We start from the raw sequence: 16,284 nt of genomic DNA, 5'->3' as shown, positions 1-16,284 counted from the left end.
TTTGATAAGAATATCATTTTCAATTTTCAACACGGTTGTTTGTTCTTTGGTTGTAGCAGTCGTAGATAGTTGAATTGTGATAAACAAATAGAAAAATCGCGGTTTGTTTTCCACCAAAATATTCATTTATCATTTATCACTTATTCACTTATCAGTTTACAAAACAACAAATATTATATTAAAAAGTGTTTACTAGATATTTACTATTTATAATTTATATTAAAAAATTCAGAGCTGAGGATAGACTATAATTTATTATATTTTGACATAATCTCACTATCAATTATTACTATTGTCTACACAATTCAGATAAACTTTTTAATATATTTTATTTACATACCTACTATACAGTGTTAATGTATTAAAATGGAAACATACATTGTTAAATGGCAATATTTAATTCTGGGGTTATTTGTTCAATTGATATTATTACTTTCTATTTTTGATATTTATTTCAAATCACCAATCATCAGTGGTATACCAGACCAACATGTTGATTTTGAACCACCGGCTGATCGTCTAGTACTATTTGTTGGAGATGGTTTACGTGCAGATACGTTTTACAACTATGTCAATGGAGATAGTCTATATTTTAAGTAACAATAATAATTATATATTAACAGTGTGTTTATTTCATTATTATTGTTATTATAATTATTCAATACTTTTCAGAAATTTATTGAAAACCAGTGCTACATATGGTATTTGCCGTACTAGAGTGCCAACAGAGTCACGTCCTGGGCATATTGCTCTTATAGCTGGATTTTATGAAGATCCATCAGCTATTTTTAAGGTATTATAAAATTAGTAAATATATTTGTAGGAAATCTTATATCTACCATGATACTTACAACTGTACTATTTGTATTGTTATTTTATCTAAAAATTATGACATATTATTCGTACAACAGAAAATATGAAAATAGCTAGTTATGTGCTTAGACTACTGCTATTTTTCATGTAGGTTTTTGTTATTGAATATTAATCAGTAATAAGTTGTTGCCAAGGTACCTAATTGTTTTTGATTCTGACATTAGAAAAACTGCTTACAAAGTTGGTAATTTTACAACTTGACAAGTATTAAATATTGTTTCATGTTTTAAATACTAGTAACAATATATATTATATAATATACCTATAATATTTATTTGGTGCTCATCAATAGTAGATATAAAATCTTACTTTTAATGGTATTACTGAAATGCTGGTTAAAAATATTTTATATTGAAATATATTTTATAGGGATGGAAAGATAATATTGTTGAATTTGATTCAGTATTTAATAAAAGTGATGCAACCATCTCTTGGGGTAGTCCTGATATTGTTTCAATGTTCAAGAAAGGTAATAATATCATAATCTTTTTTTAAAAATGATAAATAACTTAAATTTTATTTGTATGTTATTTTGTAGGAGCAAATACAGGAAATGTACACACTTATACCTATGATTCTGATCTACAAGATTTTAGTGGCAAGAATGGTTCTAGTGTATTTTTGTCAAAATGGGTAGTTGAAAAAGTTAAATTGTTCTTTGATTCATCAAAAAATGATGAAGTGATCCGAAAGAGATTGATGAAAAAAAAATTAGTATTATTTTTACATTTTTTGGGTACAGATGTTTCTGGACATATTGACAAACCACATTCAAAGTAAATTTATTAGATATATTTGTATTATTGTTTCTGCTTATGTTCCTTAAAGATTACAAATTATATTATGTTTAGAGAATATTTAGAAAATATAATTTACATTGAAAAAGGTATTAAAGAAATAGAACAGTTACTAGAATCCTATTATAATGATAACCGTACAGCATATGTATTTACATCTGACCATGGTATGACAGATTGGGGTAAGACTTTTGAACACTGTCATATTTAAGGCCTATTTAATAATAAAACTTAAATTGTATTTATAGGTTCTCACGGAGATAGCACTAGAAGTGAAACTGAAGTGCCTATAGTTACCTGGGGTTCTGGGCTATCATATGCCAAAAAACATTCAAACAACTTACCAGTAAATATTAATCAAGCTGATGTTGCACCACTTTTGGCTACACTAATAGGCGTACCTATACCTGTACATTCAGTTGTATGTATTCATTCAAAAATTCAAATAAAAATTTGGGTTATAATCAATCAATAATAATTTTTTTTAGGGTATTTTACCTTTAAATTTATTTAACACTGCTGCTAAAGATCAAGTTAAATATCTTCTGGCTAATGCATTACAAATAAATGCTGCTTTTTCAACAGCACGTGTAAAAATTGAACAGCAATTGTTTAAATCATTTTATTCACCTTATGAATCACTCAGTACTAGTATTCAAGATACATATCTTCAAGATATTACAAAATTGATCAAACATTCAAAAACTGATGAATGTGTAATTTTTTTCAATAATATTACAATTGATAATTAATATTATTAAAAATTTATTTTTTTTTTTTATAGGTGAAACTTTGTTATGAATGGATAAATTTAAGTTTACAAGGAATTCATTACTATAATACATATTACAAATCACCACTTCTTTTTTGTGTAACATTTATTAGCCTTGGATGGATTACTCTACTCATACTTGAAACCAATTCTATTAAAAAGTGTCGAAAACTTAATAGATTACATAAGTTATTAATCCATGGAATATTTTTAACAGTTGCTGTATGTTCTTCAGTTTTTATTAGTGGTAAATATTCTCTTGAATGTGTGTTGATATAGTTGAATTAATCGGTTTTAATTTAAAAAAAATTAATTCTATTACAGCCCAATCCCTTCCAACGCAATTTTATGTGTACACATTTATGCCATTAATACTGTGGCATAGATGTAGTTTTAAGATATTACCAATATTTAATTTATCACGTATACGGCAAATGATAATACAAGTAAAAGGACTAGAATTGTTTGAAATATTATTCTATTTGATTGGTGTTGAACTATTGGTAAATTAAAAAAAGATATTTTAAAATAGATAACCTAACCTTATAATCAACAATTATTTCTTTAATCATAGGTATGGACATTTTTTGAACGTCGCATACTAACTTTAGCCTTAGCTATACTGTGCTTTTGGATGACTTGCTGCTCGATAGAAAACAAATTTTTACCCACTCAAATAATTCTAGTATTTGGTTCTTCTGCATTATTTGCTTCTTTTCCTTCAGTAATTGTTATTGATGGCCATGCAAATATAACTTATGTGTAACTACTTAGAATGTACATACCTTTAGAATGATATTGAATAGAAAATGTATAAATCAGTGTTATAGGTGCAATTATTTTGGTATTATCAGGAGTACTGCATTGCTCAAATCAAACTGGAGTACGTAAGATTACTACATTTTTACAAGTCTTATTCTTATCTATAGCTATTGCAAATGTTATGAGTGTATCAAGTAGTATTGAAAATAAGCAAGGATTATCATCAATAAACAAAATAGTTGCTTGGACAATTTCAAGTAATATTGTAATTAGCTTAATATTTCTGAGAATTGCTTATTTTAAAGTTGAAAATGTTTGTCATTTTTTAGTTTTATCAATGTTTTTAATCAGAAAAACTTCAAATATTTTATCAAACAAAACATCAGTTCTTTTATCAATTGGTGTTCCTTATATTCAACTATCATTAAACATGGAAGTATTATTCATGATTGTTCTACTAATAACATTATCATGCTGGAGAAAAATTATGATTCAATCCAAAAGCTCTAGTCATACCTTATGGACTCAATGGAGACATGCATTCTTTTTTGTAAGCAAAGTTCATATTAGTATTTATTAATACAGTTAATATGTATAAACTAATTAGATAAACTTTTATAGCTGTTATTTAGCTTTGGATCTTTTTTCGGCACTGGGAATATTGCCTCTATTAACTCATTTGATCCATCAATTGGACGGTGTTTTGTTTCAGTATTTTCTCCATTTATTATTATGGGGTTGGTTATATTCAAAATACTTGCTCCTATTCTAATAACTTGTTGTACATTCTACCTCACCAGTATTAAATTAAAGGTTGGTTTTTCGTTTTTTTTATTGAAGATAAATGATCAATTATAAGATAAATATTTTGATTTTAGATACCTCCAATCAATGTATTTGCTCTAATGTTAGCCATGTCCAACATAATGGGTCTTCATTTTTTATTTCTAATAAAAAATACTGGCAGTTGGCTGGACATAGGGATGTCAATATCTCATTATGTAATTGTTCAATCACTTGCATTATTTTTATCCTTCATGTTTGGACTGGCAGGATTATTGATTGGTGTTGAAAAAGAAATATCTGATCAAAGTTCTGTACAATTATTGCCAACTACTTCTAAAAAATCAACATAAAGAATTAAACTGGGAACATGTTATATTACTTAAATATTATGTATATAACAAAAATGAATTTAATAATTTATTTTTATAAATTGCATAATAATCACTGTTATTATATTATGATCTCATTACATTATTATAATCTATATTCACCACAAACTTGGATATAACAGATACACAAAAAGTAGTTATCAGTTGTCACGTAACCCTAGTTCAACAAACATAGTTAGTTGCGATAAATAATATTTACACAAATAAAAAAAACTAACACAACTTTATTTAAACTATTTACCTCTCATCAATTTTATTAAATGTTTATTATCAGCTACAAACATAAAATCATTAAAGGACAAACCTTAAAGTTTTAAAAATAATAATTTATTGATAACTTATATTCCTTGTGTATCCTGTACGTTGTACTAGTTAATTTTATTAGCATAATAACATATGCTTTATTTAATATTGTTAACAATAAGTATATAAAATTATTTTTATCAAAATATATTTTTACATTATATTTTGTAATACCATATAACTATAAATATATGAAACAATATTGTAAATACACTGTATGCTGTTTGTTGAGCTGTGTTGCAATGTCCCAATTCAATATGTCGACATGCTGATGACACAAATTTATTTTCAGATAATGTATCGGCAATTTTTCGTATAAAAATAGCTTCTTCTATTCCACACTTGATTTTACTGGTAGTATACACGCAGTTAAGAAACCCATGTTTTGCGCTGTAACAAGATAAAAAAAACCCTTAATGAACATTCAGAATTTATGAATATGAATATTTATTATTTATCAACAAAATATATAATAAAATATCAAAATTTATGATTTAACAAAATTAATAAATTACACAATTATAATAATTTTTGATTTCATAAAATGATATTCAGTATTAATAATAAGTATAAATTATAAATTTTGGTTTAGGAATAATGAGGAACATTCAATTAATTTTAGCGTTTAAATAATTTATATGATAAATAGATTAGTGGCGATACAATATTCCTCTTCTTACCTTGAGATAAAGTTTAATATATATATATATTTATGTTTTTTCACAAGGTGATTTAATAAAAACATTAACAAATCTATGCTATAAAAGGTATAATAATAAAAACTTTACATTTAGGTATACAATCACTCAGCTTAGGTACTTTAAATATTATCTCCTAAATGTCTCAGTCATAATAATTTGTGCTTGAATAAGAATATTAAGTCGAAAATGAATATTAGAGTATTGCAAGATGGTATAAATAAAATATTTATATATTCTTATGAATGATAAATGTGTAGCTAACCATTCCAAATTAAAATATCTGACAATCTAGCACAAAAGAACTTTTATTTTGCAATACCTTTTTCAAGTTAGCAGTAAGTATATAAATTTCAAATCTTATAAAAAGATGTCTTTAGATTCCCTTACCATTAAATAAATTTGTATTCATTCAAATTTAACGAACTAAAAAAAAATTATGTTACCATTTAAAGTTTTAATATTTTCAATGTATCATTAGGTAACAGAAATATACTCGAAATATTCGAAATTTATATTGAACTGAGCCATTTTTAATACTATATCAAAGAATGGAATTCACAAAAAAACAAAACTTTTATAAACATAACGTTTGTTAACTTTATAATGGACTAATATAGATAATATAGAAGTATCTACATAGTTAAACAAGATTGCCTTGAAATAAAAATGGTGTTTCTCACTTTAAGTGAAAAATGTCCAACTAGGCCGTTAATTTTTGTAGTTAAATTGACCTGCAAATGTATCTGTTTCCTTATTCTGAAGTACCTAATATTTTAAATTCATCTAAGACAAAATATTTAAAAAAAATACAACTCAGTATAGCTGGTAACTTGAACATCTAAGGTTATGTTCGAGAACCATGATTAAGGATCTCCGAGAAAGTGCAGGACGGACCTGTTAAATAATCGACACTATGGCATAACTCGGGTACTTGGTTATTATCCGTAAGGTCGGTGAAGTGACGGTTATGATATGGACGAAAATAAAATACACAATAGGCTAGACGAATCGTGTCAAATTATATTAGGTAATATAACAGCATTGAGTATACTCTTAAAATTGTTTCCTACGCAGCCATGTACCTTTATTGCATATACGTTGCGCCGTCCAATACATTAAGTTTAAAATAAATTCCAATAGGCTATCTAGCGATGTACAGCTGGCCGCTGAGGTACTTGTTTTGATTCGCATATATCGATCAGGATAGTGAAGTATTTTTATTTAACATTTAAGAGTAATGTTGAATCACGAAGGATGATACGTAGCGTATAGCTCGTGCACGGCTGTTAGTGGAATAAAATGTTTTAGTCCTATAAGTCATTTATAATATTTAATTGTTCAAAAAAAGATAAACCGTCAATTTTTTCTGAAATTATTCCCAATTGAAATCTCTAGTCTTAATATTTTTTAAAGGTTTTGACCAAAATTGATTTGTTTTGTTTGTTAATTTGTTGTTCCGTAACATTTTGTTTTGCAATTATTTGTTTCATGGCTTTTCTTTACTTATAGTTCACACTACCATGAATGTTGAAAAGCGATTTCTTGAAAGTTTTCATCATTAATTCGCTGTATATATATATTCTATAATGCAATTAATGTTTGGTAATTTCGCGTATCAGGAATTTTACTCTTAAAATGTATATGAAAACTTATGTATACATTCTATAATTCATAACAATTTCAAATTTTAAAACAGTACATTTTTACTATTAGTCTTTTGAAAATTAAATATACATTGCAATTAGTTAAAATCAGATTATAAGATATAATCCGATGTGAAAAACAGCGTAATTATAAACTATAATAAAGCGCTTAATTGTGTGTCTATTCTACTCTCTGCCACTGGTTGGCACGTTTTTCATAAATTTACCTGTCTAACTAATATTTTTATTTAAATGGTTTTTGGTAATGTAATAATATTTTGACATAGTGTATACAATAGTGAATTAGTGAATCATGCAAACATCTGATAACGAATAAATGGTTCAAGAGTTTTAATAAATATTTGGGGACAAAGAAAACGTTTTAATCTTAATTAAAACTTAAGTCTTAAGTTTAAATTGGAAGTAGTGTAGTGTCATGGACAATCCCTATCCTCAAGTTTTTATGTCTTTTAACTATCATCGCATTTACTTATTATATACACTTTTATAGATATAGATTGAACATTTCCTTTATAATAAAAAAAATAAATTAATAAATCATCTTAATATTGCATATTTTCGTTTGTTACTATATAATATTATATATAGAAATGATTATTTTCAGAATGTCGAGTACAACTATTTGATTCGCAAACCGTTACTATCGCAATATACAATATGTCGTACATATCTATGGATTTTCATTCGCATTCATAAAATAAATAAAAATATAAAATACTTACGAAACATTAAAATGGATGTCATGTGTACAAATATTGGAAATATATATATATATATATATATTTATAATAAAAAACACACCTGCGCGTGTACTATGAACGTTATGACGTATTTTCTTATAGCACAAATACAACATTGAATGTTACAAAATATTATGTTTATGTATTTTTTTTTTAGAAGCATACTTAAGTTCTATATTGAAATTGCTTACGTTGAATGTATCGTTTACTTGTACATTTTTTATTATTTTATTTGGGAGGTTAGAAGTACCTTTATAAAGTAATAAACTAATAACTGCGAAGTGTCTGAGAAGTTATGGATGTTAAAAGATAAACACTACAAACTACAACTATTGTGTTATCATTATTAATACTACTGTATTATTCATCAGCTGAAATGCAGTTGTTAGATCGGTGACCTGCAAAACCTTCAAAAATATTGGATTAGGAATACTTTTCAAATTTTTCTCACTTGTTGATTTTATATTAACCTAACCTATGTCTATCCTCAACTATGTCGGTTGACTATGTGATACTTGGTTAGTCTAATTTAAATTTAGCGACACATTATGCTTAATTTTTATTAAATATAATATAATATATCATGAACTGTATTAATCATTATAATATATGTATTTATCAAATTAGATATAGAACATAGGTACTTGCAAGTAGCTAAAATTACCTACGAACCTATTCGAAACGAATTTCCCTAACAATTCAGAGTTTCTAGAGTTATATAAATATTTTAATGGGATTGAATAGATTTTTAAAATACATGAATTACAAAACTATTTGCATTATTTAACAAAGAAAAGAGTTAGTTTTAAAAGTTAAATTGATTTTATTTGGATTAAAAGTAAACCGGGAAACTCGTTTTTATCGTTGTTTAAAACAATAAAACTTTTTCAGAACTGGTAATACAAAGAGATCCAGCTTAATTAAATATTAATTGAATAAAACATACAATTTTACTTTTAAATATATGACAAAGTAGGTAATTAATATTATTAAAATATAAACAAAAAAATACACAGGCTAAATAGTTTATGTTCCTAGTTTTAAAACTCTAAGTTGGATTCTTATTTGGAAAACATATATTTCTTCGATGAAATCTATAAAATATAATATTCCAATTTATATAATATTATTTGAACAATATAGAACGAAAACCGACAGATTTCTGTAGAGACCTTTTCAGCCTCGCCATGATCTATGACAAACACCTTGACGTTAGTCAGATAATTATATCTTGTTATATAATAATAAATCATACAATTTGAATACCTAACGGATACCTATCTCAGATCGACTAAAATCCCTTCACAGCTTGACATTTATTCTGATGGCTTTTTTCTACGTTTCAAGAAACTGTTGAGGACATTGAAACATGATCTCTCTCCAATAAAGCTCCTTTTTACCTATATTGATTTTCGATCTTCAGAGGCGCGTTTTATACGAGGAACTTTCAGCGCACTCCTGCCATCAATATTGGTACATAATAGTGTTTTTTGAAAAAGATACAAAAAAATATCACATTGAAACCAATAAATTCACTTTCAAATACGAAATTGTCTCGAATTTCGACCGTATACGTCGAATTAAGTTCATAAATTAAATAGAATCGTTTCATATATGTGAAAGCGTATTTATTTCGTATATTAGGTATATTGATCGATTTTGTTTTTTATTTACTCACTACGTGGTTTTCAATAAAAATATATATTCTCAAATAAGCCGTTGATCCTGCGGCCAGTGTTTTTTGACCAAATGGATTCTTTTATTCGGTTTTATTTTTTTTTTTTACATCTATATTATTTATAATATATATATATATATTGTCTGTTTAAAAAGTATTATGCGGGTTTTTTCTCCCGTGGTTTTTAGTGAAGACAATTTATTTAGTATCGAAAGGTAGAATCTACCTACGCGTATACATGGCACTATTCTGTCATACTTTAACTCCATTTCACTATTATCTATTTCTCTAGATAGAGAGATTGAGAGCAAAATCACAGTACACGGAGGAAACGTCGCGTGAGGATAATGTATACAATAACGGTTCATACGCGGAGAAGACAGACTCGGTAGGATAATGATATGTGTGTTTTGGGTTAAAGTTAGGTACCTATATATATATATATATATATATACACACACGATATACCCTACACCAATGTGCATATGTGCGGTTTATTGTGTACGTTTTTGATTTGTATACGGCACCTGCTCGTAATCCGGGGTTGTGAACGTACATTGAATTACATTGAATTATAATGATTTACAATAGCATAATTATTTACGAAACGATGGCGATTCGCGATGTCGAGGAGATGTGAATTTTTGTATGAATTGTGCACACCCGTTTCCATTTTGTAAGCGATCAAAGACTGTTATATTATTTACATGACAATTCTCGGAAGGTTAGTCGCATAAATCAAGGTACCCAAAGTGTTGCCGTGTTGGACATTAAAATGCGTATTTTCTGCAGCCGGTAAAACTCTTCATCACAAAATTGAAAGTATTGTCGAGAATTATTGATGAATGGTTATGACCAATACACGTCATCATAAAAATTAATTATTATAGTGTAATATTTATTTGGGGCAAATGTAAGTCTAGTAAAAATAATTTTCGCGTAGACATTGATTTAATTTATTGTTTGTGTGTTACCTACTACATTAAGATTTTTGCTAGTATTTATCTGTGTTTATGACAACGTAGGCACCAGAATTGCAGTTGTAAAGTTTATAACGCACTTCTGGAAAGTTAACATCGTTACGTCATGATTTGTCTGTCTTTGTTATAAATTATCATTGTCAAATAAATCAAATAGGTACGCTCACAGGGCTTCCTGCCCATTAAGTTAGCTAATCGATAAATCAATTAATGAATAGATAAATTATTTAGGTTTGTTATACGTTGTAGGCACTACATATTATGGTATTGTGCTACACAATGTAATATTATGGCCGACCAAAAACGATGAATGGAACGAATTATTAAACTTTGAATGCCGTTTGTAGATTGATTTTAGAATATTATTACACAAGTTGTTACAGACTACTGCTTTTAGTATAGTACCTATACGATAATTTGTATGAAATAGTGATGATATTATCTCAGTGGATCGCATACTAAAGTGTTCAAAATTCCGCGTGAATATTAATAACTATTATAGTTGTTATCCTGCGATTGATCTAAATGCGTATACACAATCTGCTATTGACGGTTTTCGATATATTTTTTAAGTCGCTAAGTAAAACAATACCAAAGTTTACGATTGATGGGCTGTTCCACGAAACTTATTAAATGCCACATAAATCTCTTTTACGCATCTTTTTAGCGCAATAATACTTGTATTTAGAGATGAGGCCTTTATGGGAGTTATAAGAAAGAATGTATTGGAAAATCATTAATCTATATAGAATTTTTACTTTTCCATCAGTTTAACGGATTTAAAAAATACATGTACATGTTTCGATGTTTAAAGCCTGAAAAATTAAATAGAATTTATCAACTTTGAGTTTTTCTGAATCGCATAAGTCTAGAAATTTATCACATGCTATTAAATAATACCTAAACCTTATTTGTTTTTTTTCTTATTTTAAATACAGTAGCAATATAATATTGTCTTTGTTGATATTATTTTGTGTAAGTTTATAAAATAAAACACATTTTATTAATAACTCATGCACACAATAGATAATTTAAAATGGATTTCATTTTATTTATTGTTCTATTATAGGTAGCTAAGTATAGGAATATTATTGTTCACGTTAAAATTACAAACTGTCAATATTTAACAATTCCACTACTGTATCGATGTCATCGACGAAATTTCAAAAAAAAAAATATATATATTTCTACACGGAAAATATTATATAAGCAAAAGTTTTATTGTGAACCTGTATATTTATTTGATTAAAGCATAAAATATATTTCGAAGTTTTAATATGGCTTAAACTACCTGATAACCAAATTTTTAAGTAGGCATTAACGAGAAAAAAAAAGTATTTTTCGATATCCCTTATATTATTCATTGAAAAATTAGATACAGTAAAAATGAAATAATATTTGTTTAGGACAAAATATATTCCAATGATTAATCTATTGATTCATCGAAGTAATTTACATGAGTAATAATAATTTAAGCCTGAATCATTATTTATTTATTATTGAATCATCAAGTCGCACTTTAGGAAATATTAAATTAATATTATGTTTTGCTTTTTGAAAAACAAACACTCGTCGAAGTTATTATAAATAATATGTTATTGCGGGCAGCGCAATCAGATGAAACTGAATTAATCAACTATAATCTAATAAAACATGTAATTGCAGTCATGTACTTGTTGTATATAAAAACATAAATTAATTACTACGTTTTAACTCACAATCTAATTCTATAATGTATATTACCAACTTTTAATGTTTTACATTGATTAAAATCAAGTTTAATTAGTTTTATTTTTCATATCGTCCAGTAATAAATACTAATAATTCTATCTATATAGTAAATTCAATTGTTGATCCGAATAAGACATAACATTTTAGTGGAAAATTCTTTTAAAATTTGTTGGTTGTAGCTCCACCCATTTTGGATCTGGAAATGAAATAATTTATAGAACTTAAGTGAATAATTCGATCAATGTATCAGAGTAAATATTTATAAATGTCATGTAAATAGTTTATGGTTATCTTAACTATAAGCGTGAGTACTGGACTTAACAGTAATGTATAATTACAAGCTGTATAAGCATTAGGTACCTGATATTTTTCGAGTTAAAATTAATTTATCTTTATATCGTTTTCTGTTTCGTTTCAGTTAAAATATGTAATACAAGAATCACAAATTATAATGATTGATTTTAAGATTTTCCATTTAATAATTTTAGAAATATTGTTGATGTAGCACAAAAAATTGAAGACATATTCATGAATTCTCGAAATCTAATGTAAATCTTGTATCGTTAATATTGGTATACGAAATCAAATTAAAATAGTTATCATTGCAACATTTTGTTCATAAATATTTATTTTTAGTTTTGTTTAAAAAAAAAACTGATTTTTGTAAATATTCTTATATCCTTCGTTTATTAATTGCAACAATAACATCACCCGTAACCAATAACAAACATTTGAATAAACAAAAAACTCGATTTTCTTGAGCCAAAACTAAATTCACAAGTGAGCAGGCGTATCAAAACAAGCTATAACACCGTCACCCCCGCACCGTGTCTCAACAGTAATCTATTGACAAAAATATAATTATTAAATCGTCTTACAGCAGTTTTTAGTTTATAGCTGAGAAACAAAGAAACATTCATTTTAATATATGAAGTTTATTATTCTATTTGTAAATCTCTATGTAGAAAGTGACTTACAATATAAAACCACATAATTTTATATAAACTAATAATTAATTTGAAAAAATCGTTATCATGTATACGAAAGAATCAATTTTATTTGTTATTAGAGCTGAAATCGAAAACATATTAAATATCTTTAAAGTATTAACGTAATTCTTGCAAATCATTTTTTTTTATTCTGGACTACAATAGAAAATATATTGTATTTATTCAAACATTTAAAAATATAAACAAATAAAATATTTGTATTGGCTTAAAATATATACATGTTCAAATAAATCAGAAAGCACATTATATTGTTCAAAGTTATTGCCATTTCATGAGATTTCAATTACAGATGACCTTTCTATTATATTATATAGTAGATCATACTACATAAATAAGGCTATAACGTAGTATGAAATCAAAGAAAAGATTGTTAAAGAAACTACGCGGAGTGGAAGCGTATTTCGTTTATTGACTTTTTATAATTTTCTTCATATTTCGGATTCAGTTGATTTAGCAGATAACAAAGAATCTATTGGTCTGGCAATAGTGAGGGTTTTTGTTTATTTATTATTATTATTTTTTGTAAACAAATTAGTGGCAAATTCAATGGCTTATTGTTTCATATAATCTTTATCGATTAGAAATTGGTCACAGATGTCCATTTAAGTGATAATTTTTTTAAATTCCCAATAGTTTTCGAAAAAAATTAAACTATTTACTACCATACTATAGTAACTCAATAATGTTAAAGTAGTATTTAATAAAATCATTATTGTTGTTTATAAACATGTTTACTCGTTAATTTATATTAATTATAATGAGATTCTTATTAAAAGTTTATAAATAAAGTATAAAAATTTTGGGGACACCTATATTAATTTTAGTTAGCAGAGATAATTCTTATTATCACGTTCATTATTAAAATTTTAGATAAGACAAATATTACAAATTATATACATTTTGATTGAAAAAATTATAACATTTTTAATGTATCGTTTAAGCACAAACATTTTAAAATTGATTAAACACGTTTTATTCACGTCTATAAAATGTAGTTGTATAATATTTTTTTGAATTGTCTTAAGTTATAATATTATTTTATTTAATTATGTATACATTTGTTAAATTGAGTATAATATATATTTATCATTTTTCATTTTTTAAAAATATCACAAAATTAGACAAATTCAGAATAATTGAGTAGGTACTTCTTCCACCCAGTAATTTCGTTTACGACTTCTAATTTTTTAAGTGTTGATTTTGGCCGTATAGTATTAACAAATAAATTTATAACAAACATTTAAAGAAAAACTTTTATGTGAATTCCTACATAAAAAAAATCAATCAATATAATTAAAAGAAAAATTATATAGCCATACCATAGATTTTGAAGTTTCAAATAATAGTTGAGTATAAAAGAAGAGATTGAAGATGTTAATTATCGTGTACAAAAATAATTACTAAATGTGTCTGAATAAGTTTATAAAAGCGGTAATAATTATGTAATTATAACTTAAAGTGATCTTTTTTCATAAAATTATTATTGTAGTGTACTGTAAGTTGTTTAATTTTAATATAACAACTAGAAATAAATATCTCGTTGTATAATTCACAGTTTACAGTTAGGTACGAGGAATTCAAAAATTGTTTTTTTTTTCTGACGGAGTACACTACTTATTATTTTTACGGTCAGTGGATAAGTAATATGATGTTAATGTAAGTCACATTTTTTTTTTATTTGAGTAAAATATTAAAGCAAAAAAATGATGGCAGAGTAAAGAATTTTTTGGTATAAAGCTTAATATTAAGCACTTGTTTTCGCTCTAATGATGCCATGAACATTAATGGCCCTCAATAAACCTTAAAACGCCTTGTTGAATAAGCTACTTTAAAATTAGTTTTCTTGTTACAAAATATATTGGAAATGTCTATTGAAATAGTATTTCTTCGTCCAAAACAACGATTTTTCATAACGAGGAGTAAGATTCCGAATCTATGATGGTGATTTACGATATTTGAGTATTTATAGAATTCGTCTGATTGTTAACTATATGATATATACTATTTTATGATATTTAAATTGGCGTTGGACTAACAAAGCCATTGTGAAAGGGGTTCAGGGGAAGTAGACAACTTCAGTAAATTACGATTGAGTATAAAACTATTTTTGCGACGTTGCCATATCTGTAATTTTGTGAACGTGAATCGCGTTCCGAGAAGGCAGATTGGAGGATAATATAAAGATTTATAGAGGTACTGAAGAACGGAACGAGTGCTAACCATTCCAAGCACTTACACGAAATGTATTCCTATCATTCCTATTACCTCCTATCTCTTACGGGGTGGCCGGAGCTTAGATTTTCATGGTAAATCAGATAAATATATTCGATTCGTTTAGAGTAGCAAAACGGTGGTGCCGAGTAGCAACTATCCCTGCAGGAATAAGTACCTATTAACCTATTTATCTGAAACGTTTTTTTTTATTTCCGATGAAAATATAATAATGTAACAAACATAGAATTTTTGATATTTTGGCTAACAATTTGCTCGATTGTGCAAAAATTATTATTTATGTTATGTATTATGACATGATTGGTACTTATATATACAACCTTCGTTTTGTTATTATTTTTCATTTGTATGCTCGTTTAGGTTAGTTTCAGAGTTTAATCGGATTATTAATTATCTTATCAACTTATGAATTGTATAAATAACTACAAAATAAAATATTGGACACCATGATGATTATGGAATGGAAGAGTAACGTGTTGGCAGGCCTCGGTAGAGATCTACGTGCCCTATTAAAAAAAAAATTTAATCAAAAAAAATCTATAATTAAAAATAATACGAGAGGTATATAGGTATAGTCGGAAATAAATGTTCTGTAACAAAACACAAGAGTCGAAGCATTTTAAATCATACATTTTATAATTCTATATCATTTTATCAGAATTGATCTTCTGTACCTACTTTGAAATTAGCATTATATCTCTTTGTAGTTTCAATTATTAGTTTTTTGTTTTATATTGCATTTTATAAATGTATATATTATTGTTTATTAAACAGTTTTCTAAGAAATAATAATAATATTATTTTAATATTGTAATACATGCATATTCAAAATAATTTATTCGTTAAAATGTATTCAATTTTCTTTT

At 26.3% G+C, this 16,284-nt stretch overlaps 2 protein-coding genes across 2 annotated transcripts in view; one reads left to right on the top strand and one right to left on the bottom strand.

The window, feature by feature from the left end:
- Positions 1-173: 173 nt before the first annotated feature.
- LOC107169286 (GPI ethanolamine phosphate transferase 1-like) lies at positions 174-4,448 on the top strand. The gene is made up of 14 exons (XM_015518977.2): positions 174-596; positions 673-793; positions 1,243-1,342; positions 1,412-1,649; positions 1,725-1,852; positions 1,919-2,091; positions 2,159-2,386; positions 2,455-2,689; positions 2,767-2,945; positions 3,017-3,204; positions 3,265-3,461; positions 3,534-3,754; positions 3,826-4,017; positions 4,083-4,448. The coding sequence occupies exons 1-14, from the start codon at positions 367-369 to the stop codon at positions 4,338-4,340; spliced, it is 2,688 nt and encodes an 895-aa protein (XP_015374463.2). The 5' UTR covers positions 174-366; the 3' UTR covers positions 4,341-4,448.
- LOC149055176 (uncharacterized) overlaps positions 3,826-16,284 on the bottom strand; it is a 73,097-nt gene continuing 60,638 nt past the window's right edge. The window contains exon 5 of the mRNA XM_089229276.1: positions 3,826-5,072. Coding sequence (XP_089085402.1) covers positions 4,841-5,072 — 232 coding nt within the window. The 3' untranslated portion in view covers positions 3,826-4,840. The remainder of the gene's footprint in view (positions 5,073-16,284) is intronic.

This window comes from Diuraphis noxia, unplaced genomic scaffold (assembly GCF_037042655.1).
Source record: "Diuraphis noxia isolate RWA-SAM2 unplaced genomic scaffold, SU_Dnox_SAM2 contig0005, whole genome shotgun sequence".
NCBI lineage: Eukaryota > Metazoa > Arthropoda > Insecta > Hemiptera > Aphididae > Diuraphis > Diuraphis noxia.
This window is presented reverse-complemented; position numbering and strand designations above follow the sequence as displayed.

Bases quoted from the DNA above. Each gene is read 5' to 3' on its own strand.
- LOC107169286 (XM_015518977.2), top strand. From the start codon at position 367: ATGGAAACATACATTGTTAAATGGCAATATTTAATTCTGGGGTTATTT. The intron at 2,387-2,454 runs GTAATTTTTTTC...TTTTTTTTATAG, and splicing joins ATTCAAAAACTGATGAATGT to GTGAAACTTTGTTATGAATG. The intron at 3,205-3,264 runs GTAACTACTTAG...TGTATAAATCAG, and splicing joins CATGCAAATATAACTTATGT to TGTTATAGGTGCAATTATTT.